The sequence below is a fragment of the Bubalus bubalis genome, chromosome 2, assembly GCF_019923935.1.
Source record: "Bubalus bubalis isolate 160015118507 breed Murrah chromosome 2, NDDB_SH_1, whole genome shotgun sequence".
Taxonomy (NCBI): domain Eukaryota; kingdom Metazoa; phylum Chordata; class Mammalia; order Artiodactyla; family Bovidae; genus Bubalus; species Bubalus bubalis.
In genome coordinates, this window is record NC_059158.1 from 53,703,123 (window position 1) to 53,728,475 (window position 25,353).

At 44.4% G+C, this 25,353-nt stretch overlaps 1 protein-coding gene across 2 annotated transcripts; it reads left to right on the forward strand.

Moving 5' to 3' along the window:
* Window positions 1-15,410: 15,410 nt before the first annotated feature.
* Window positions 15,411-24,937, forward strand: AMER3 (APC membrane recruitment protein 3). 2 transcript variants are annotated; one of them, XM_006060626.3, is made up of 2 exons: window positions 15,411-16,009; window positions 20,635-24,937. In XM_006060626.3, exon 2 carries the CDS (start codon window positions 20,653-20,655, stop codon window positions 23,074-23,076), a length of 2,424 nt encoding a protein of 807 aa, XP_006060688.2. In that variant the 5' UTR covers window positions 15,411-16,009; window positions 20,635-20,652; the 3' UTR covers window positions 23,077-24,937. The 2 variants fall into 2 exon arrangements, with proteins under 2 accessions (XP_006060688.2, XP_025128565.1); XM_025272780.2 differs by having other exon boundaries at window positions 20,638-24,937.
* The last annotated feature ends 416 nt before the right edge of the window (window positions 24,938-25,353 follow it).

A 25,353-nucleotide genomic window follows, 5' to 3' on the forward strand; every position in this document is an offset into this window, starting at 1 on the left:
GGGAGGCCTTACAAATAGCTGTAAAAAGAAGAGAAGTGAAAAGCAAAGGAGAAAAGGAAAGATATAAGCATCTGAATGCAGAGTTCCAAAGAATAGCAAGAAGAGATAAGAAAGCCTTCCTTAGCAATCAATGCAAAGAAATAGAGGAAAACAACAGAATGGGAATGACTAGAGATCTCTTCAAGAAAATGAGAGATACCAAGGGAACATTTCATGCAAAGATGGGGTCAATAAAGGACAGAAATGGTATGGACCTAACAGAAGCAGAAGATATTAAGAAGAGGTGGCAAGAATACACAGAAGAACTGTACAAAAAAGATCCTCACGACCCAGTTAATCACGATGGTATGATCACTGACCTAGAGCCAGACATCCTGGAATGTGAAGTCAAGTGGGTCTTAGAAAAAGCATCACTGCAAACAAAGCTAGTGGAGGTGATGGAATTCCAGTTGCACTATTTCAAATCCTGAAAGATGATGCTGTGAAAGTGCTGCACTCAATATGCCAGCAAATTTGGAAAACTCAGCAGTGGCCACAGGACTGGAAAAGGTCAGTTTTCATTCCAATCCCAAAGAAGGGCAATGCCAAAGAATGCTCAAACTACTGCACAATTGCACTCATCTCACACGCTAGTAAAGTAATGCTCAAAATTCTCCAAGCCAGGCTTCAGCAGTACATGAACCGTGAACTTCCTGATGTTCAAGCTGGTTTTAGAAAAGGCAGAGGAACCAGAGATCAAATTGCCAACATCTGCTGGATCATGGAAAAAGCAAGAGAGTTCCAGAAAAGCATCTATTTCTGCTTTATTGACTATGCCAAAGCCTTCGACTGTGTGGATCACAATAAACTGTGGAAAATTCTGAAAGAGATGGGAATACCAGACCACCTGACCTGCCTCTTGAGAAATTTGTATACAGGTCAGGAAGCAACAGTTAGAACTGGACATGGAACAACAGACTGGTTCCAAATAGGAAAAGGAGTAGGTCAAGGCTGTATATTGTCACCCTGTTTATTTAACTTATATGCAGAGTACATCATGAGAAACGCTGGACTGGAAGAAACACAAGCTGGAATCAAGATTGCCGGGAGAAATATCAATAACCTCAGATATGCAGATGACACCACCCTTATGGCGGAAAGTGAAGAGGAACTCAAAAGCCTCTTGATGAAAGTGAAAGAGGAGAGTGAAAAAGTTGGCTTAAAGCTCAACATTCATAAAACTAAGATCATGGCATCTGGTCCCATCACTTCATGGGAAATAGATGGGAAAATGGTGTCAGACTTTATTTTTTGGGGCTCCAAAATCACTGCAGATGGTGACTGCAGCCATGAAATTAAAAGATGCTTACTCCTTGGAAGAAAAGTTATGACCAACCTAGATAGCATATTCAAAAGCAGAGACATTACTTTGCCAACAAAGGTTCGTCTAGTCAAGGCTATGGTTTTTCCTGTGGTCATGTATGGATGTGAGAGTTGGACTGTGAAGAAGGCCGAGTGCCGAAGAATTGGTGCTTTTGAACTGTGGTGTTGGAGAAGACTCTTGAGAGTCCCTTGGACTGCAAGGAGATCCAACCCGGTCCATTCTGAAGGAGATCAGCCCTGGGATTTCTTTGGAAGGAATGATGCTAAAGCTGAAACTCCAGTACTTTGGCCACCTCATGCGAAGAGTTGACTCATTGGAAAAGACTCTGATGCTGGGAGGGATTGGGGGCAGGAGGAGAAGGGGACGACAGAGGATGAGATGGCTAGATGGCATCACTGACTCGATGGACGTGAGTCTGAGTGAACTCCGGGAGTTGGTGATGGACAGGGAGGCCTGGGGAGCTGTGATTCATGGGATCGCAAAGAGTCGGACACAACTGAGCGACTGATCTGAACTGAACTGATAGTTGCCTTCATATCTTTATCATTTATTTCTGTTCTGATATTTTATGATTTATTTACTTAAACTAACTTTGGGTGTTTTTTGTTCTTCTTTCTCCAATTGCTTTAGATGTAAGGTCATGTTGTTTATTGAAGTTTTTCTCATTCCTTGAGGTAGGCTTGTATTGCTTTTGCTGCATCCCATAGGTTTTGGGTCATGTGTTTTCACTGTAATATTTTCTAGGTATTGCTTTATTTCGTCTGATTTCTTCAGGGACTTCTTGCTTATTTAGAAGTATGTTGTTTAGCTTTCTTATGTTTATGTTTTTCAGGGTTTTTTTTTCCCTGTTGCTGTTGTGTGAGTTGCCCAGTCACATCTGACTCTTTGTGACTGCATGGACTGTAGCCCACCAGGCTCCTCTGTCCATGAAATTCTCTAGGCAAGAATACTGGAATGGCTTGCCTTTCCCTTTTCCAGGGATCTTCCCAACCCAGGGATCGAACTCAGGTCTCCTGCATCACAGGCAGATTCTATACTGTCTGAGCCACCAGGGAAGCCACCACCTCCACTTTTTTCTTCTTGTAATTAATATCTAATCTCATAGCATTGTGGTCAGAAAAGATATTTGATATGATTTCAATTTTCTTAAATTTACCAATGCTTGATTTGTGAACCGAAGATGTGATATATCCTTGAGAATGTTTTGTGTGCACTTCTGATGTTTTTGGATAGAATATGCTAAAGATATCAATTTACTCCATCTAGTCTAATTGACTTAAGATTTGTGTTTACATATTAACTTCCTGTGTGGATGATCTGCCCAGTGGTATAAGTGGAGTATTAAAGTCCCCTACTATTACGGTGTTATTGTGACTTTTCCCTTTTGTATTGTTAGCATTTGACTGATGTGTTGAGGTGTTTCTGTGTTGGGTGCATAAATATTGATAATTGTTATATCTTCTTTTATTGACTCCTTGATCATTATGTAGTGCCCTTCCTTATCTCTTGTAACAGTTTCTATTTTAAAATCTATTTTGTTTCATATGAGTATTGCTACTCCTCTTTTTTTTTGTTGTTTCCTATTTACATGGACTATGTTTTTCCATCCTTTTTCAGTGTGTGTGTGTCCTTAGGTCTGAAGTGGGTCTCTTGTAGGCAGCATATATATGGATCTTTTTTTTCTGTATCCATTCCGCCAAGTCTGTGTCTTTTGGTTGGGTTGTTTAATCCATTTACATTTATGATAGTTATCAATATATAAGTTCCTACTGCCATCTTCTTAATTATTTGGGTTTTTAAATATCTATTTCTTTGGCTGTACTGGGTCTTAGTTGCAGCATGCAAGATCTTTTAGTTGCGGCATGTAGACTCTTAGTTGTGGCATGGTAGATTTAGTTCCCTATCAGAGATCAATTCTGGGGCCCCTGAATTGGGAGTTTGGAGTCTTAGCAACTGGACCACCAGGGAAGAACCTGGGGTTTGTTTTTGTGGGTCTTTTTCTTCTATTGTGTTTTTTTTTTTTTTTTTTTTCTGGAGAGTTCCTTTAGCTTTTGTTGTAAGGCTGGTTTGAAGCTGCTGAATTCTCTTAGCTATTGATTGTCCATAAAGTTTTGATTTCATCATTAAATCTGAATGAGATCCTTGCTGGATAGAATAATCTTGGTTGTAGGTTTTTACCTTTTGTCACTTTAAATATATCTTGCCACTCCATTCTGGCCTGCAGAGTTTCTGCTGAAAGTTCAGCTGTTAATCTCATGGGTATTCCCTTATATATTATCTGTTGCTTTTCTCTTGATGCTTTAAATAGTTTTCCTTTGTGTTTAATTTTTGTTAGTTTGGTTAAGATGTTTTGTGGCATATTTCTCTTTAGGTTTATCTTGTATGGGACTCTGAGCTTCCTGGACTTGGGTCTCTATTTCATTTTCCATATTAGAAAATTTTTTGATTATAATCTCCTCAAGTTTTTCTCGTATTCTTTCTTTTTTTCTTCTTCATCTGGGAACGCTATAATTCAAATATTGGTGCATTTAATATTGCCCCAGAGGTCTTTAAGATTGTCCTCAATTCTTCTCATTCTTTTTTCTTTATTCTGCTCCTTTGCAGTTATTTCTAATTTTCTGTCTCTCAGCCCACACTTATCCATTCTTCTGCCTCAGTTATTCTGCCAACTACAGATTGATGTTTGCCAAGGGCATTTGTGACATGCCTCTGCAGAGAGTTAATCCTATGCTGCTGCAGCTGTTTACCTTTGACATAGCCTGAAGGGAGTTCAGGGTGGAGAATGAGGCACTTTGTGCTCCAGGGAGACCGGTGGAACAGGTCTTTAGATAGTTTGATATTTTAGGAACTGATTTCATGATCACAATCCTTACATTTCTTCTTGGTTATATTAGGTCCTCTTGACTAACAGGAAATCTTTTATAAAATAATTGCTTGATTGCATGAACTCCCCCTTCACCAAAATCACATATACTGACCTTCACCCACTACCTCCTTGGACCAGTTTATCAAAGGTATCTGAGGTACCATCTCCTGGGCTGTAGTCCTCATTTTGCCCCCAAATAAAACTTAACTCACAGTTGTACATCTTTTTTTAGTTTACAGTTATGGCAATCATGAAGGGACCCAGAGTGAACATCCCTTCTTCACCTGAACTCTGCCAGGAACTGGAGCTGTGGTACTGGCAGCAGCCCCTTGCACCATCTACCTTCTCAGGTAGTGCAGACGAATTTGGCCAAGCCTTTCCTGGGTCTCAGATATCCCATATTGGTTGATGGTTGTGAATTTTATTTGGCAGTGGAGCAGATTACTTATTCCCTCCCAGCTGAAAGGTACTGGGCAGGGAGTGGGGGTGGTTGAAATATACCAGAGCATACCCACTCAGTGTATAGAAACTGAGTAGAAAGATACTGGGGTGGGCTGGTTGAAAGATACCAGGCAATACCCACTAAATGGAAAGGTCTGGGGACAGGGCTTGGTTGAAAGATACTGAGGAATATGCAGGGCTCAACTGAAAGATCCTGAGGTTGCTCAGTTGTAGGAGACTGAGTGGTCTGTAGTGAGTGGTTAAGAGGCTAATCTGATCCTTTTCCTCAAATTGGTTGACTTAATAGAATTTTGGGGGATAAAAGTGAAGATATTACACGAGAGCTTTACATCATAGAAAAGGGACAGAACTCCTCTCAGCGGGTTACACCTTACTCAGGTGACTGAGAAATTTATAGGAGGGGTGGAAGCTGAGGCCTCTTACCATGGGATGATCCCATAGGGAAACTCACTCATTAATTAAAACATTTGCTTATCCAGGGGTCACAGATAAGAATCTATCATTCAGTGATCTGAGCACTGTGGTGGTCTTAGACTGCCAAAGTGAGTAACTAAGACATGTAAGAGGGCTCAAGTGACTCTGGAGTGACTCCTGAAGGGACTTAAGTTCACAAACAGTGTACTGGCTCACCACAGTTTCACGAGTGAATTTTATCCACAACAAGTTCAACTTAAAATAAGTAGAGCCTCTCAAACGCAGAAATGAGGGACATCAGAAAGCAGCCTCTATCTCTAGCCAGGGTTATGTACATACAAAACTTATACTTACAAGTACCTACTTAATTGAGGAAGCTAAAGAAGATCTCAACCTAAAATGTCCAAATTGAGGGAATTTTGATATTCCAAAATTGATATTTTTGTGCACATAGTTAGAAAAAGTCAGCTGTAAGATCAGATAGCCTGAATGAAATGCTTATTTTGGTATGCAGAACATTCTAAAAGAGGAAACAATAGAGTAACTTCTTTGCAGGAAACTAACAAGAAATTACATGAAACTATATAAGAACTCAAAAAGGCCACTAGCAGTGACTCAGGTCTAGTGGGACTGGAAAGTCAGATTTAGGGCATTTATGCCATATGGCTCTTTATTTCTGGGCATTGTCTTTCCATTTGTTCCGTTTGGCTTTTGATTTCTGGGCATCTCTTTGCCATTTGTTTTATTTGGAGTGTAAATTTTGGCTGGTGATATTTTGGTACGGTTTGGTTATTTTGGTTTGAGCACACAGATTGGCTTGATTGTGCAGACATCTGTACAAACTGCCTGAGCAGTTTATATAGGAAGTGCTTCCTCTAAGCTTCCACCACCACCCCACACCTAAGAACCCCTTGGGGAAAATTTTAAATGGCTGGTCAACCTATAGCTTATGATCCAATGACAAAGAAAAATGGCCTAAAAATATTAGATCTTTATTGCCACAGGATGGGAAAATGGACAGACGTTCCCTTATGTTCAGGACTTTTCTCCTATAATCAACAGCATGGGGCTGATCAAAATAAGATCCTTACCTCCCAGAGGGACAATTACTGATAGAACATTTTATTTGTCAGTCTGCCTTTGTTATCAGGGCCAGTTTGAGAACTATCTGGTCTAAATTTTGGTTATAAAACTATGATCAGAGAAAAATAAAGATTTTTGACAGTGTGGCCACGATATTCTTTAGCCTCTAGAGAAAACTGATTAAAACTTTTGGAAATTGTCCTACTAGGAGAAGATGTTTTCCTCTTCTTGCACCTTGAGACTATGGCTTTCAGGGACACCTATCTAGACCATCTCTAATTCCTGAAACTGAGAGGGAAAAAATAGAAAAAGAAGCCTTTAAAAACTTTTTTTATTCCAACTGTTATATATAATCTAGTGAGTTTTATATTGTGCTATCTGATTCATAACTAAGTTTGGAAAATAAAGCTGAGATCTCTTGTTTCCATTTGGATATATGTATGTCTCAGTATGTGTGTTTGTCTTTGGATATTGTTGCTGATATTTGTAAATGAACTCTGTTTAATTGGCTTTAAGAAAAGTAAGCACTTACAACTCAAACAACTCTAAATACAAGAAAAATTAACCTAAATGAATTTTATGTTCACATGAACTGGAAAATATTTAGCATTAAATACCTGGTATTAATGTGTTTGTTGATCTAATTAATATAAGGGTCATTAACATTAAGCATAGTATTTTCATTGTGCCTTGGTTTAATAAAAGTTAAATAAAATCTTGTTATAAGAGCAATATCTGAACAGTATCTTCCTCTTACAGAGAAACTAAAGAGGTTTTGGACAATTAATGAGTATGTTTGATGTCATCCTGAGATGTTCTCTATAAGGAAGCAAATGTCTTTACAAATTATCACTGGTGTTTATGTTCACCAATCTATTGAATGCTAATATAGAGGATAGTTCATGGTTGCTTAAGGAAAGTAGGATGTGTGTTTTTAGTAAACAAGGTATGATGAATGGAATTTCATTTTGTTAAGGGAAAAGGAAGTAGGTTTGACTTACAGGTGGCCTTTTCAGTATAGAACAAATTAATGGGTACAGAAAATAATAAAAAAAAAGTTTGTGAAAAGTTGACCCTGAGAAAAGAGTTTTGTGCATGCTCAGAAATGACTAAGTTTAAAATGAATGTAATTGAGTAAATTAAAAGTAAGTAGGTGCAAAATGTGAATTTGACTTTTCTCTGTATTAAGAGGACAAGCTTTCTTCAGATGTTGAACCACCTTTGATAATAGTTTTTTTACCTCTTAAATGTTTCTTTACCTCTTAAATGTTCTGTTCCATACTTGCCTTTGAAATCTTTTATTGTTTCTTTGGCTAAGTCAATCAAATTCTAATGAAACATTTTTTGACCTATAGCTAACTTTGGGATGCTTCAAAGGGCCCCTGAAGCATCCCAAAGAGAGATATTAAACTAATTGGGTTCATCTGGTACATTGAATTGCAAGGAAGTATTGTCAAATGAGTAATAAATATCCTTAGGTTATATAGTATGGTAAATGTTACTAATATAGATATCCTAGAAATTCTATGGAGTTTCTAAAATTCAGATACATCCTGACAAAATATTATTAGTCATGATTCCAGTTATTATCTTAAAGTGTTGTTACAGCAGTAACCAGGTTTCTTTGTCAATTATATTGTAGTCAGATTTTTTTTCTTGTTTTTTTTTTTTTTAGATTTTTTGTATCTCTTATTTATTTTATTTTTTAAATATAAATTTATTTATTTTAATTGGAGGCTAATTACTTTACAATATTGTATTGGTTTTGCCATGCTGCTACTGCTGCTGCTAAGTCGCTTCAGTCATGTCCGACTCTGTGCGACCTCGTAGAAGGCAGCCCACCAGGCTCCCCCGTCCCTGGGATTCTCCAGGCAAGAACACTGGAGTGGGTTGCCATTTCCTTCTCCAATTCATGAAAGTGAAAAGTGAAAGTGAAGTCGCTAAGTCCTATCTGACTCTTCGCGACCCCGTGGACTGCAGCCTACCAGGCTCCTCCATCCATGGGATTTTCCAGGCAAGAGTACTGGAGTGGGGTGCCATTGGTTTTGCCATACATCAACATGAATCCGCCACAGGTGTATACTTGTTCCCCATCCTGAACTCCTCTCCCACCTCCCTCCCCATACCATCCCTCTGGGTCATCCCAGTGCACCAGCCCCGAGCATCCTGTATCATGCATTGAACCTGGACTGGCGATTCATTTCACATATGATATTATACATGTTTCAATGCCATTCTCCCTAATCATCCCACCCTCGCCCTCTCCCACAGAGTCCAAAAGACTGTTCTATACATCTTTGTCTCTTTTGCTGTCTCACATACAGGATTATCATTATCATCTTTCTAAATTCCATATGTATGCATTAGTATACTGTATTCGGGAGAAGGCAATGGCACCCCACTCCAGTACTCTTGCCTGGAAAATCCCATGGATGGAGGAGCCTGGAAGGCTGCAGTCCATGGGGTCGCTAGAGTTGGACACGACTGAGAGACTTCACTTTCACTTTTCACTTTCATGCATTGGAGAAGGAAATGGCAACCCACTCCAGTGTTCTTGCCTGGAGAATCCCAGGGATGGGGAAGCCTAGTGGGCTGCCGTCTATGGGGTCGCACAGAGTCAGACACGACTGAAGTGACTTAGCAGCAGCAGCATACTGTATTGGTGTTTTTCTTTCTGGCTTACTTCACTCTGTACAATAGGCTCCAGTTTCATCCACCTCATTGGAACTGATTCAAATGTATTCTTTTTAATGGCTGAATAATACTCCATTGTGTATATGTACCACAGCTTCCTTATCCATTCATCTGCTGATGGACATCTAGCTTGCTTCATGTCCTGGCTATTATAAACAGTGCTGCGATGAACATTGGGGTACACATGCCTCTTTCAATTCTGGTTTCCTCGGTGTGTATGCCCAGCAGTGTGATTGCTGGGTCATATGGCAGTTCTATTTCCAGTTTTTTAAGGAATCTCCACACTGTTCTCCATAGTGGCTGTACTACTTTGCATTCCCACCAACAGTGTAAGAAGGTTCCCTTTTCTCCACACTCTCTCCAGCATTTATTGTTTGTAGACTTTTGGATAGCAGCCATTCTGACTGGCGTGAAATGGTGCCTCATTGTAAATGTGCCTTCTTAAGTCTTTTGTCATTATAGGCAATTATGGTTATTTATTATTTATTTTAATAAATAAATAATATTGGTTTTGCAAAATGCTTCCTCTTCAAGAAGATTTATAGAAAGAACTTTTGGATAAACATGTGTTCCTTACTTTCAGACTATAACGCTGAACTGGGTAAGAAATTAAAGGATTCTAATGGGAAACCTGATGGCTTCATAAGAATTAACAAAAGGACTTAATGAACTGGTGAATATGCTTATAACTTTTATGGTTTCTATCTGAAAAAGTTACTGGTTTGAATATATGTTTTCTAGGTGTAAGGAAAACCTTCCCCTCAAACTAATTATGACTTACAGTAATTTGGTAAAATTATTCTTTTGTAAGCAAAAGTAAAACATTTATCTTTTCTCTCTCTCTGATCCCTCTACAGACTGGGAACTCTTAGATTTCCAGTAGCTTTATCAGATAAGTTAGGAAGGCTATCTCACTAACAAGTACAGAAATCTCAGAGAATCTTGGAGCTCTTGAGAAGGGAGAAATTCACCTAAATTTATCAAGCAAAATCTGTAATAAGCCCTTGGCATAACTTTCCTAGCTTTGAGTTTTTTTTTAAAGTTCAGCCTGAGACTCAGCAAAGCAAAAAAAAAAAAAAAAAGTCTATAATCAATTATGGCTATATAAATCATCAGGTCAAGTTTATTGAGACCAGACATTTTTCAAAAAATGTCATCTTAATTTGGTTATATTTGGTAAAAATGAGGGTAATCTTAGGGAGAAAAAGATGTTTCAGTAAATGTTAAGTCCTTTGTTAATGGAGGTCTGTATCTACTAAGACTCATTTCCTGGATAGTTCTTTACTATATTAACATAAACTTTAGTTGAGCTATTAAAGGACACTCTAAGTTTGTTTTTGAAGCTTATCTCAGTAATGTGTCATTGGACAAAGCTCGGATGCCTCACAACCTTCAACCAGGACTGGAAAATAATTTAAGGGACTGTCTCCAACCCAAATGGAAGGACTTTTTTATCAGAGGAAACGACATTACACCAGGACAAGAGGAACATATCAGAAGTAGACAGTTGCCCAAGATGCTGGACCCGACTCACGATAATTTATAATGTTTTCTTGACTTCTTGGGGCTTTACACACAAATCAAATGTTTTCTATCATGGACATCATCCTATGCTAGTTTTCAAACTCAGTCCAATTGTTGGGTTTGTGGTTAATTACTTGCATCTAATACTTCTAAATTACCTTGGTGGATTTCTCCACTCCAAGGCTGTAATTGGATGACCCTTAGGAAATTTATTTTAGAAGAATGAGAGTATAGTCCTGTTCTATCTACTCATATTACTAGATGGGACCCTCTCAGATGGCCTATTGACAATACCTGCTCTGACCCTGACTATAGATTCAAATTTTCTTTTCGGGTCACTCTAACTCAGTCAGAATGATGACCTAAGTCTCAATCAAAAACTGTAACCTCTCATCTGTTTAAAGGAAAACTCCCATAATAATGGGATGGACCTATAGGGTTAGCATCAGTCTGTGGTCATTTAAGGTTTAAGGCCCCCCCTTTATCTTGGGGACAAGTAAATTATACTGGAATAATCAACCTAGTAACACTAGAAAATTGGGCTAAGAGTCTTATATAATTTTCCTAAAAATAAAAAATATTGGTACAGAATAGACTAAGTAAAATGACATAAGAATGTACTGTGGTACACCTCATGTAAGTTCCCGGCTTAATTCTCACTTAAGTCTTTAATAATACTGCCAATGATATTATTTGTATTTGCCAGTTTTACAAGATTGTTGTTTCTTGCAATTACCAAATATGTAACTGAGTCTTCAATGAAAATAATGATGACTAGGAGACTTGCAGTGGTTGATGAAACATATAGTCCTGTATACAATCAATGATTGTAATAGTATAACTCTAGATATGGGAAGATGTAATAAGAGAGAATATTTTCCTGGACAGAAGACACTTGTCCAGAGATCTTTAACTATTAAAGACCCAGTCCAGTAATAGCACATTGAGTGGCCTATCAGCAAAACCTTCTCCAGAGCTAGGAATGAGCCATCCTAACAACGTGGGATGAAATGGTCATTGAATGCCTCCCAAATTATGGTCAAATTTATGACTATGAGGGGGGCCCTATCAACTACAAATCGGTGCTTGCCAAGGGCATTTGCCGCTTGTCTCTCTGGAGACTGACTCCTGTGCTGCTGCAGCTATTGGCCTGCAACGTGTCCTGAAGGAAGTTCAGGGTGGAGAGCCAGCTCCTGGTAAACTAGTGGGGCAGGTCTTTAGATAGCTAGATATTTCCAGGAACTGACTTCATAATCTCATATCTAGAAAAGCACTAAATCCCTGCATGGTGACATCAGCTTCTCACGATTAGCAGAAAACCTTTTGTAAAATAAGTGCCTGAGTGCATGAACTCCTTCTTCACCAAAATCACATATATTGACATTCCCCAACTACCTCTTTGGGCCAGTTTCTCAGTTATCTGTACTATCCCCTGGGCTCTGGCCATCACTTTCCCCCAAATAAAACTCATAACTCTTATATTGTGCATATTTTTTAAATTAACAACTCCTTCTAGAGTATTTTTAATTTCAGTAATTGTGTTGTTCATTGCTGTTTGCTTATGTTTTATTTCTTCTAGGTCCTTGTTAAATGAGTTAAAAATTTCTTGCATTTTCTCATTCTATTTTTGATCTTTTGAAAATTCTTTACTATGTTGTTGTTCAGTCGCTCAGTAGAGTCTGACTCTTTGCCTTCCAATGGACTGCAGTATGAGAGGCTTCCCTGCCCTTCAGTATTTCCCAGAGTTTGCTCAAACTCATGTCCATTGAGTCGGTGATGCCATCCAACCATCTCATCCTCTCTCATCCCCTTCTCTTTCTGCCTTCAATCTTTCCCAGCATCAGGGTCTTTTCCAGTGAGTCACCTTTTCACATCAGGTGGCCAAAGTATTGGAGCTTCAGCTGCAGCATCAGTCCTTCCAATGAATATTCAGGACTGATTTCCTTTAGGATCAGCCTTTTGGACAAAACCCTTTGGACAAAGAGCCTTTGACCTCCTTGCAGTTCAAAGGGCTCTCAAGAGACTTCTCCTGCATCACAGTTCTAAGGCATCAATTCTTCAGTGCTCAGTCTTTTTTATGGTCCAGCTTTCACATCCATACATGACTGCTGGAAAAAACCATAGCTTTGACAATATGGACCTTTGTTGGCAAAGTAATGTCTCTGCTTTTTAATCACTGTCTAGGTTTGTCATACCTTTTCTTCTGAGGAGCAAGCATCTTTTAATTTCATGGCTGCAATCACCATCTGCTGTGATTTTGGAGACCAAGAATATAAAGTCTGTCACTGTTTCCATTGTTTCCCCATGTATTTGCCATGAAGTGATGGGACCAGATGCCATGATCTTAGTTTTCTGAATGTTGAGTTTTAAGAAAGCTTTTTCATTTCCCTCTTTCACCTTCATCAAGAGGTTCTTTAATTCCTCTTCACTTTCTGTCATAAGGGTGGTGTCATCTGCATATCTGAGGTTATTGATATTTCCCCCAACAATCTGGATTCCAACTTATGCTTCATCCAGCCCAACATTTTGCACGATGCACTCTTCTTATAATTTAAATAAGCAGGCTGACAATATGCAGCCTTGACATACTTCTTTCCCAGTTTTGAAATAGTCTGTTGTTCTGTGGTCAGTTCTAACTGTTGCTTCTTGACCTGCATACAGGTTTTTCAGGAGGCATGTAAGGTGGTCTGGCATTCCTATCTCTTTAGGAATTTTCCACAATTTCTTGTGAACTATATATACATATAGGTTGTTTATATATAAATATATTTTATATCATGTATAATTATATAGTTTTTTATTACATATAAATACATATTTATGTTATTTATATGTTTATGTATACATACACACATATATCTGTGTGGGTGTGTATATATATATATGTATATATACAGTTTGTTTGGGTTTGGGGTTTTTAATACCCAAAAGAAAAGATGTTTTTAAACTCTCTAAAAGAAGGAAGTAAATGGCTTAGAATAGCTCTCACTGACAAAAGGGTGGCAAGCAGAGCATTGACTAGATCAATTATCACTCATTGGAAGAAGTTAATCAAAAAGTGACAAGTTTAAGGAATATAAAAAGTCTTTGTAATGCTGTAATTTGGAAGAAGGGAGCCCATAGTTGGAGAGGCTAAATGTTTATTACCAGTTGTTGTTTTTCAGTTGCTTAGTCATGTCTGACTCTTTTTGACCCCATGGTCTGCAGCACGCCAGGCTTCCCATCCTTCACTGTCTCCTGGAGCTTGCTGAAACTCATGTCCATTGAGTTGGTGATGCCATCCAATCATCTCATCCTCTGTCATCCCTTTCTCTTCCTATCATCAGGGTCTTTTCCAATGAGTCAACTCTTCCTATCAGGTGGCCAAAGTAGAGCTTCAGCTTCAGCATCAGTCCTTCCAATGAATATTCAGAACTAATTTCCTTTAGGATTGACTGGTCTGATCTCCTTGCAGTCCGAGGGACTTTCAAGAGTCTTCTCCAACACCACAGTTCAAAAGTATCAATTTTTCAGTGCTCAGGTTTCTTTATGGTTCAACTCTCAACTCTCCATACATGACTACTGGAAAAACCATAGCTTTGACTGTACAGATCTTTATTTTATTACCAGTAGTCATGTACAAATGTGAGACTTGAAGCATAAAGAAGGCGGAGCACTGAAGAATTGATGCTTTCAAACTGAGGTGCTGGAGAAGACTCTTGAGAGTTCCTTGGACTGCAAGGAGGTCAAACCAGTCAATCTTAAAGAAAGTCAACCCTGAATATTCATTGGAAGGATTGATGTTGAAGCTGAAACTCCAGCAATTTGGCCACACTATGTGAAGAGCTGACTCATTGGAAAATACCTGGAAAAGATTGAGGGCAGGAGGAAAAGGAGGCAGCATAAGATGAAATGGTTAGATATAATCACTGACTCAATGGCCATGAACTTGAGCAAACTTCTGGAGAGAGTGGAGGACAGAGGAACCTGGTGTGCTGCAGTTCATGGGGTTGCAGAGTGGGACACAGCTTAGCAACTCAACAATAACAAATGTTTATTAACTTTAACTGGTGAGGACTGTAGAGTCTAGGGGATCCGACACATGATTCAAGGTTCTTTGGTGATAAGGCACAGATCCACCTTTGTTTTTACCTAATAGGGGGTAAACTGATTCAGGGACCTCTGAAGGCCAGAAACTGTTGGGAAGTTCAGGACTATACTATCAACATGAGTGGAGGGGGACTTCTGGGATAACAGTGAGTCAGTTACTGGGTAGAAAAATGGTTCAACTCCAAGAAATGTAAGAAGGGGGCTTACCCAAAGGTGGTTGGTGACCCTCACTGAAGGAGGGGCGTGTGGTGGAGCTCTTGAATGGGGTGACTGCGGTGGGACAATCTCAAGGTGACTGAAGTTAAATTAAAGAAGGCTGCTGCCCTATGACAAATTCAGTGCAGACCAAAGGTAGTATTCAGGCTTTTTTTTTGAAATAGGAACAGAGAGGGAGTCCACCATGCTCAAAGAAAGGAAAGGCCTTCATCATCCACGAATCCCTGACCTCTCTGGGGACTCAGCCCAAGCCTTGGCTGAAGATGCCATTCTTCCTCCCAGAGCTCCCCTCCTGCACTCTTCTGTGCTGCTTGGGATCAGTCCCCTCATCACATCCCGCACCCTGCCCCACCAGCCCTGTGCTGCGCCCCTCTCACATGATCCTGGCACTTCTCTCTGAGCCATCCCAGAATTGCTTAATCCATGTTTTATTCCTACACCTGGTGTGCAAACCCTCTGCCCTCCGCTCAGTGGGGAGAGAGTCCTCAAAACACTTCCGCCCCCCCCCTGCAAGACTTCGATGGCCCACAGTACCCGCAACCCCACGCTGTGACTACCTGAAAGGGAAGCACCTCCTTACTTCTCATTAATAATCTAATCGGGGCCCAAGAAAGGTACTCCATAAGGAAGATTCCGGGAAGAGTGCCCGCATCTCGAGACTGGCCTTCCCCTTCTTCCAAATCCTCTCTGAACACTGGGTAGGACTTGTGGCTAGGCCCTTCCGAGATGGTTGGGGTTAAACTTGCCAGGCGCTGCGGGATGTGGGGGTTAGGGGTACCCACACCTGCGCACTCTAAGGAGTTCTGACCGTGGCTGTGGAATGCAGTATACGGTCGAGGGCGACAGTCATGATTGGATGACTGTCAGTCTGGGGTGCACAAGAGGCTGGGCCTCAGGGATGCAAAATCACAGCCCCGCGGGGAGTTAGAGAAGCACCGAGGCTGATATCAGAATAAACACGAACAAAGCGAGACGGAGGTATTGCCAGAGCAGCCCCCATTCAGCCCCGCGCGGGTCACCTCTCCGACTACTGGGTGGCGGCGGACAGGCTCCCGGCCCACCTCTGCCCCGCCCCGGCCTAGTTGCTCTCTAGCGGTTAACCCTTGCGGGCGCGTTTCCTGGAACGGCTGCCCAGCGCCTCCAGCGCCGAAGGAAGGACTCGGGCCCTCCGCCTCCCCCGGGTCCTGAGTGGGCGCCAGGCGCCGGGAACTGACCGTGGTGCTGATCGCGCAGCTCTGTATCGGGCGCGGCTCCCAGACCTGCCAAGACCGCATACCGCGACACTCCCGGCCTCAGCGGTAAGTCGCCAAAGCCCCGAGGATGTAGGCGTGCGTGGAGTGGGGGAAGGGAGTGACTGGGGAATTTTTGTGCGATTTTCGTGCAATGGGCGGGTTGAGTGGAGGAACCAGTGTCTGCACTCTGTCCACTCCCTGGTGCCCAGCGAAGATGATGTGGTGTCCGGGAGAGATGATCAGTCTGAGCTAGGGAAGGGGAAACCTCGAGGATGGGGTCTTGGGAACGGACGAGTAAGACCAGAGGCCCATCTTCTCTCCACTGGGCAGGCCAGGAATATCCAGACACTCCCTTATAGAAAGTGGACCAGGACCTTCGGTCCCCAAAGGTCCCTTTGTCTCCCCAACATGAGGGTTGAGTGAATTGGTAATGTTCAAAACAGTGCAGTTTCTGTTTCTGCTTTATCTCCAATCTCACACCCACCCCAGAACACAGAGACTGTCCCTCCCCACAATGGCCTTCACTCCATCCATATGGAAGGTTTTGGCTTCGACAAGATAGCCTATTACAGAGAAAAACTACTGCTCCACACATACCCTCTCCACCCCAATGTCCAAGATGTCCCTGGGTGGGGCTCGCCTCAGAAGCCCCTACTCTTATCACCATTCACCCCTTTGTGTTTCATGTTTGTGATCTCCTGGATATTGGGGAGTGGGGCGGGGGAAATCAGGGTAAATAACAAAACTATTAGCCAAAATTTTTGTATTTCCAAACTGTTCTGTTGCATATGTGTAACTCCAATGTTTTTATTTTGCTCCATGAAATATGCAATCATTTTCATGTTCAAAAATGAAAGAAAAGCATAGAATTACCTTACCAAAAAGAAAAGAAAATTCCAGGCAGTTGAGCTAGTTAGTCATAATGTAGAAAAGCAGCAAATGAAATTACTTCATTTTCTCAATTTGCAACAAGTTCACATGCATGTACATGCTCTGTGTAAGATGCTTCAAGGGGAAGCTTTCACATGTGGGAAGTCTCTGCCACCACTTTCTTTCCACTGGACCCTCCTCTGGCTCCTAACTGACCTCTCTGCCCTTTTGCTTCAATTTACATTCTTATTCACAACTAGAGTGATCTGTTAAAACTAAAAATTGGTCTTCATGGCTGGCAAATAATGGGAGTGTATCTATCAGGTCCCCCTCTAAGATGGTGTTTAGCCACAAGACAACAAAGCAGAATGTGCATTTTTAAAACTGAGAACCTGGACACATATGGCCTCTGCCCTCAGGAAATGAGAGTGCCAGCACCTGGGTGTCTAGATAAATCCTACTGTGCCCCTGAAAATTATCAAGAAAGATGACCTCTCAGCCTGACTCCAGTTGGGTAGTGGATCCTTTGACCACTTAGGGAGTTCCCACCCATGTCACATATGGACTGCAGATTTCCAAAGAGTCAGGATCTGGTAAAATATTTTAACATGGAAACTGAATGGACTGAACACACACTGAATTTCAGTGAAATAATCTTTATCATGCCTGGTTGAAGTTATTTTTGAGAGTACAGTAAGAAAAAGATTTTTCTAAAACATAAGAAAAGTAACTGCATAATCATAATAAATATCTCTAAAATTTCTTGCCATAGAAATTATACTACCTTCAGTTACAATTTTTCTAAGTTTGCATGAGATATACTTTTGCTTTTAATCTTCATTTTCATTTTGCTTTCCAAAATTTCTTACAAAACATATTTATGATTCAATTTTTAGATTTCCCATAAAGGGGAAATTGAGTTGGTTCATAGAATGTCTATCACAGTTAAGAACACAGGTTTAGTATCAGACAGTCTTGGGTTCAAATCCTAGCTCTGTTGCCACCTGTGTGAGGGCCAATCCATTGATTTTTCTGGATGTTAAATTCTCCTTTGTTAAATGGGGTTACAGCAGTATGTCCCTTATAAGCTTATGGGCTAAGCATTCTGCCTGGTTACCACTATGCTGTGTGCCCCAAAACCCATCAGGGCTGGGCTACAAAGGATTGGGAGAAGTAAGAATGGGGTCTGCAGGTTCGGGTTGGGAAAGGCTTGGGCACATGCTACATGCTACCCAATAGGAGGCAGAAAGGCAGCTGACCCACTGTCTAGGGTCCTGCCACAAAGAACTGGGCTACAGCCAGAGCCAAGCCTTGGTTCTGCAACTTTCCCTTGCATGGTGCCTGCTCCTTCTGCTCTCCTCTGGTCAAAAGTCCCAGGTGTTCCTCTACTGGGGAGGAAGCATTGTTAAGGGGTGGGAGTGGGATGGAGGTGGTGACATTTGCCCCTGTGAGCCTGTGCAGTGCCACCTTTGCCACCTCTTCTCATCCTCTTTGGTTTTAATGTTGCCAGTTGGGCTGGGAGGAACCCTCTCCACTCACCTCCCAGACCTCATGTTAAAGCATTTCTGAGACTCTCTGGAGGGGGCTGGTAAGCCTCTTTGGCAGTGGGTGTGAAAGGCATGCATACTGACAGAGTCACTTGCTTGCACACCTGCTCTATTCCTTCCTCACAGATTGTGGACTAAGGGAGAGTGAATCTAGGTGCTCCCTATGGAGAACCAAAGAAATCAGCCCAAGCTCTATACTCTCTCCCTGGTCAAACTGCCAGAAGACCAACTGGCAGTCCCTCACTGCCAAGGACATGTGGAGACAGTGAGACAGATGGAGCCTGAGAGCTGGATACCTGTGAGGTCCAGTAAACCAGGATGGAGGGATTGGCTTAAGGGGGTGCTCTTCACCCCTGCCTTCTTTTAATTTTTTTTTTTTTTTTAGAGAGTTACCTTTTATTCAGTGGAAATTTTTAGGACTTCAAGCCCAGGAGGCAGCGTCTCAAGTAACCATTAGAGAACTGCTCCAAGGAATCGAGAGTGGGAACCAGGTTATATAGAGGATTTGCAACAAGGGGCAGGTAGTATTAGTGTCAAATGATTATTGCTAATGAAAGAAAACCAGATATCCCAAGTTAAGGAATTTAGTGCTTTTCTAGGTATGGGAAGATGCAAGAGTCTGGGCTCACTGAAATCATTCCTTTGATATGCACCTCAGCTATCTGGGGCCAGTATCCTGTGTTTTCACATCCTGGCTTTCCTCAGGGCTCACTGGCTCCTCTTGGAGTGCTGCAATCACTGATGACTGTGACATCCTTTGATTACGGACACAGTACTGCCTTCTTTTCATGTGTTCTCATGGGTTTCCAAACTCACCCAAAGGTAATACATTTAAACTAGACCACTGCTTCTCTCCCCCAAACCAGCTCTTTTCACAGGTCACTTCCTTGCCTTCATTCACCTCTCATCCTCTCCACTTCAGCTTTCCCTCTTTTATGATCCCCCTAACGGCTTGTATCCAGGCCTCAGTGTTTATCCCCCTAATGGCTTGTATCCAGGCCTCAGTGTTTATCCCCCTAATGGCATGTATTCAGGCCTCAGGTTTCTAGACTGTTTGTTTTTCTTTCGTCAGTTGCTGAATCCTGATGTTTCTTCCTTTGAAAGCTCGTAAGGCTTTACTCTCTTTATTTTGCTTATAGTTACAGCCTCCATCTAGACCTTATCTCCTTACACCTGGCCCATTTTACTGCCTCTTGTGAGTCCCCTCTGTTCAGAACCTCTCTCATGGTTTAGTCCATCCTCCACTCAGACATCAGATAAATGGTCTCAGACCACCAAATTCATTATGCCATTGCTTCCACCTGCTCCCTCAGAAGACTTCTATAGCTCTTTATTGACTCAGGGTAAGGCCAGACTCCCCAGCTGTGCCAACAATGATCAACTTGTTAATACTCTTACCACTTCCCCACTCTCAAGTCCAGGGAAGACATCAATAAGTGATTCCAGCATTCTTTCCTATTGAACTCAGACTGGGCATCAGAAAATTTCTCTGGATGGCACTCCAGGTAGCAATGTCTGTCAGTTAGGATATGCACAAAAGACAACACCTGCCTGATCCTCCAGCACATGACGAGCTGTGTATGGACAGTCTGTCTATTCCTGGTCTCATGCTTGTCTCCTCTCTTTTGCTTTCTGCCACATTGCTGTCTCTCTTCTTCTGCTCAAGCTCTGTGTGCATCATGAAATGCTTAGTTGTGCCTTACTTGCCTGCTGGGTAAAGCAGTCCTGAAGGGCCATGGGTCTTCCCCTTCCACTGATGACCCATGGCACCCAGCCCTGGAAGCAGATTTCCTTTTAGCTTTGTTGCTTACATGAAGGAAGCAACTTACTTATTGACTTCTCTGCTTCATCCACTCAGAAGGGCCGTGATACTCCCCCTAAGGATATGGTGCTATTGGTATATCCAATAAGGCCTGGATATGGGAGGCTAACTTGCCCAGACAAGCTTTGAAAGGATTCTTTAGTGAGTCACAAGATCACAGTACAGGAACATCAGACCCTGTCTGCTCTCATTTTGGCTCCAACTCTGTGCCTTTAAGCATGTGACTTAACTTCTCTGAGTATCGGTTATCTACAAAGGCTGGAGCAGTAAGTGTGGGGGTGGGACTGTTCCTATCTCCCCCTCCCCTTGCCTCCACAGAGGATCCAAGCTCAGATGTCAGAGCTCAGCTCCCATGCCTGTGTGAGTGGGGCAGGGGCGGGGTATGGGGTCAGGTTTTGTAGAATCACAAGCCTCCATCCTAGATATTGAGTGTCTCCTGCTTTCTTCCATAGCAGCAGTGACACTGCAGCATGGAGCTGAAGAGAGGAAAGACCTTCATCAAATCTAGCCTGCAGATTGACCATGAGAAACCTCCAGACCCAGCAGCGACTGCCCTGACCACAGAGGATGCACTCTCACTGGGAGGGCAGCAGCTGCCCCACAGTGAGAGGGGCCCCCAGGTCAGTCCCAGCACCCAAGGATACAACAGATGCTCTGATCGGGAAGCCCAGCCAGACACCAGTGGAGGGCCTGCAGCTCTCTGTGGGGCCACCTTCAAACTGGTTCGGAAGAGCAAGAATCACGACAGTGTGCCCAGGGCTGACAGGGCAGCCACAGCTACAGGGCAGCTGGTGGGCAGTGCAAGTTTCCCAGGGACCCCCAGCAGCCAGCGCATGATTGACTACCGCCACTTTGTGCCCCAGATGCCCTTTGTACCAGCTGTGGCCAAGAGCATCCCAAGGAAGAGGATTTCCCTGAAACGACCCAAGAAGTGCTTTCGTAACCTATTCCACATTCGTAGAAACAAGACTGAGAATTTGCCCTCAACCAAGGGGGAGGGCTTGTCTTCTCCCGAGGGCCCATCAGAGACTGGAGGGCAGCGAGGCATAGCCTTCCTCCCCTTGGGCGAGGAACTGGGCCTGGATGGCCAGTGCCAGGACCTGTCTGACAGTGAGTTCCTGCCCGACTCTTCCTTTGACCTCTGCAGGGCCCTATGTGAGGACGTGGCCTCACTGAAGAGCTTTGACTCACTCACAGGCTGTGGGGAGATCTTTGCAGATGAGAGCTCAGTGCCATCCCTGGAGCTGAACGAGGGCCTGGCGAGCCCTGCCCAGAGATCACAGGCTTCTGACAGCAAGACTTCCAGGGGCCCCTTCCAAGGTAGCATAGAGCAGCTGGCATCGCCTGCCCAGCATGAAATGTCTGACTTTGCCAAGTTCTGGGACCATGTGAATCACTCAGTGAGGCAGCAGCAGCATGCCCTGCTAGGCCCGTGGCTGGGAGGGCCCCAGGCATCAGACACAGACCAGCCCAGGCCAGATGCAGCTAGGCTGGCTGAGCTCCCTCTGTGCCCATGCAGGGATCCCCACAGCAGCTCCAAAGCCAGCTCCACAGACACAGGGACCCCCAAGAGTGAGCGGCCGGAGTCTGTGTCCACGAGCGACGAGGGCTACTATGACTCCTTCTCACCAGGCCTAGAGGAGGACAAGAAGGAGGCCCCGAGCCCAGGCACACCCACAGCCGCCTTCCCCCGGGACAGCTACAGTGGAGACGCCCTCTATGAGCTCTTCTATGACCCCGCTGAGGGCCCTGGGAGTCCGAGCCTGGATGACGACTTGTGCGTGTCCGAGAGTCCATCGGGGCCGGCACTGGGAGCCCCGTTGTCCATGTGCAGCTTCCATGTCGGTGCAGAGGAGAACCTGGCTCCTGTTCCAGGCCCAGACCTACTCAGCCAGGGCTTCTTGCAGAGCTCTTGGAGGGGCAAAGAGTGCCTGCTGAAGCTATGTGACACTGAGCTTGCCATCACCATGGGCATTATCAACTGGCTCCGCCGGGGCCCGGAGCTCCGTGCCTTGCCTGCCTCAGCTCTCAGAGAGCCGGCAACTCCCTCAGGAGGACTGGTGGAGAAACCAGGAGCTGGCTCTGAGAAGATGGGCCTAGGTCCAGTGAAACTGGATGGCAGGGGGCCCCAGTCTTTAGATGCAGGTAGAATCTCTATGAGCTCTATACCCAGCAGGAAGGAGCTGTGGGCATGTTCAGGTCCCAAGGGCCTGCTTGCTGGAGTGAGCAAGGTCCTAGCTGGGGCCAAGCAGGAGACCAAGTCTTCATCCTGTGACCCCTCTCTGGAGTGTGTACTGGTCTCTGGGGAACGAGGGACACAAGGCCACCCTGAAGGCTCATTCTCCCCTGTAGGGTCTGCAGCCGCCATGGGATCCAACACATCCAGGAAGAACAAGGTCCCACACCCATCTGTCTGGCCTGGTTCCCAGGAGCCCAGGCTGCCTAGGAACCTTGGGTGTTTCCAAGGTCCCTGGAGGCCAGGTCCTGGGGGAAGCACCATGGATTCAAAACTCACCCTGACAGGCTGTGTGGCCCAGGTGGAAGCCCTACAGATCAACCCAGACTGCCAGTCCCCTGCTGCTCAGCCCCCAAGACAAAACACAGGTAGTGGGCTCTGTGGGAAGCCTCAGGCCAGGGGCCCTGACATTCTGCAACAGGAACAGCCTAATGGCTTCCCTAACCTGGCTGCCATCTGTGGCCTGCCCTCCCTGGCCAACCCACTCCACATCCCACAGGACCAGAGATGCCCAGGCAGCATTCTGGATCTGAGTCAGCTCAGGGAGGAGCCCACCACGCTGAATGTCCAGGCCCATGTCTCTGTGGAGGACCAGCCCCTGCAGCTCAACTCAAGGGCTATAGAGCAGGCTGCACAGAGGGGCCAGCTGGACTTGTAGTGTGCCTCTGCCTGGGATCACTTGCCAGGAATTCTGGCCCTCACTTCCAACAGCTAGTGAGAGGGTCCCCCCCCTCTGCAAGTGCCCAGAAAACCACTGCAGCTTTTCGGATCACAAGGGATCCTCTGCAACCAGCAGGAAGTAGGGGCTACCAGGACAGCATGACCGAGCCCCAGCTTTGGAACAGTTTTGCATCCTTGGGATCACATTCAGGAGAGTCTAAGACCCAAATCTCCATCCTTTGTTCCTGATGTGAGGACTGGAGGACTGTATTGGGGGGAAGGGAGTGTCAGTATTCAGATAGGAAGAGTGGGGCATTTTAACATGGAGGCATCCGTGCCTAAACCCAACAGCTCTGCCAGAAGAGGTCCTGGGAAGCCCAGGGCCAAGGACAACTGCAAAGCTGCCAGCGCTCTCAAAATGTTCCTCACCGATTTCCTCACACACACACACAAATGAACAGTCTAAACCCAGGTGTCTAAACAGACCTGGGAATGTTTTGGGGATGGAAACAGTACATATTGTAAAGGGCACATATTGTGCTGATAAGTCTGCACAAGAATTGAGAGTAATAAATGTGAGTGAGGAATCCGAGACTTGGGTAGAAGCTTGAGACTAGGGGTTAGCTCAATAGTGTCTACTCACCCCACCTCCAGAATGAGCAGCCATAACTTATGGCTGAAGGGCTGAAGGGCCCTGAAGGGCTAAGGGAATCAGAATCAGGACCAGCCATCTTAGCAAGAGCCTTGAACCAGCAGATGCCACGCATTCCTGTGCAACCTTGCCAGGGCTGGCCAGACCCTGGAGACCCTGAACAGTGGGTGTTCCCTGTCACAAAACACCCCATACAAACAATGGTTTCCCCCCATTTGTGCACTCTAACTGATCTGTGGGTGGCAAGACGCTCTTGGGGAAGAAGCTGTCTGATCCTCCACACTGCCATTTCCACCCTCCGTGCTGCCAGCATCCTAGCTTCCTCTTTCAGGAAGGCTCACTTTTGAATGAAGCTGTATCCCCCAACCCCTCAAAAAAATCACAACATTTGCACAGCACCAAACATTCAGAATCACAAAGGGAAAGATGGGGCAGGAAGGGCAGGTGTCTGTCTGGCCAGCCTCAGGGCAGCAGACCAACAGCAAGCTCCTTGACGGGGTCTTCTATGATTAGATCCTGCCTCAGGTGCCCTGTTTCGTAGAGGTGAGAGGGGGGAGTATGCTACAGGCAGTGGAGCTGTTCCTGTTGCAGAATGTCAGGGCCCCTGGCCTGAGGCTTCCCGCAGAGCCCACTGCCTGTTTCTTGAAGAGTGATGAGGGAGGGATTCCAGACAGAGAGATGTAGTCTGACCACAGGCTGGGGCCACTCCTGATTGTCCGAGGCCTTGTTTTCAGGCTGGAACATGCTCTGCAGCTCTCTTTAATAACTGTTCCCTGGGGCCTGCTATGGGAGGATGAGGGCAGCAAATGGGAGGCTCAAAGGGGCATGACAAAGCTGCTGAGCAGGCGCATTGGGACAGGACGCACGGGAGGCCAGGGCCAGCTCCTGGGGGCCACACTCGGCCCTTTGTCCTAGGACTGTCACAAGGACAGCCTTAGGGGCCCTGACATGAGCAGGTGCTGCATGTCAGCTGCTTTCCCGGTTTCTTACATGCAAACCAAGGCCATGGTGTGGATGTGACTTGCCCACATCATCCTCAGCCAGCAAGTGGGGTCCAGTTCTTAGCAGCCCCCACTGCAAACACCCCTCTCAACGCCTCCATTCCTTCCTTCTTTCAGGATACAGATGTCTGGGGCCTCTGGGTGCCAGGAGTACACCTCCCTGTTACTTTGTACTGCACCTGAGCAGAGCGAGTACCCAGTAAATACTGCTGCAAGAATGAAATACCAAAAAGTTGTGCATGGTTTTCTGATTTCTTGCTGCCTGTGGGCCTGGGGTCTAGAGAGCAACAGAGTTGGGTTTAACTTGGCTGAACTTCTGATGAAGACTTCCTTGATATGACACAGTGACACGTGGAGATGTGGAAGAACCAGCCCAGCCCAGAAGTACTGGGAAGGGTATGAACCAAGGTGGTCCCACGACTCAGAGGCCATGGCAAAGAGGATGTACAGTGACCCAACAGCAGGGAAGCAGATATAAAGACCTGGGCCACGCCTACCTGCCCAGTGGCTCTCAATCTGTGGAGGATCTTAAGCAATGCTGGCACCGCAGAGATTATCCTTCAGCAATCTGAGTAGCAGACTCAGCAGTGGTCTGCGAGACATCTTGCTGGCAGAGTGAAGG

Bases quoted from the DNA above. Each gene is read 5' to 3' on its own strand.
- AMER3 (XM_006060626.3), top strand. From the start codon at position 20,653: ATGGAGCTGAAGAGAGGAAAGACCTTCATCAAATCTAGCCTGCAGATT.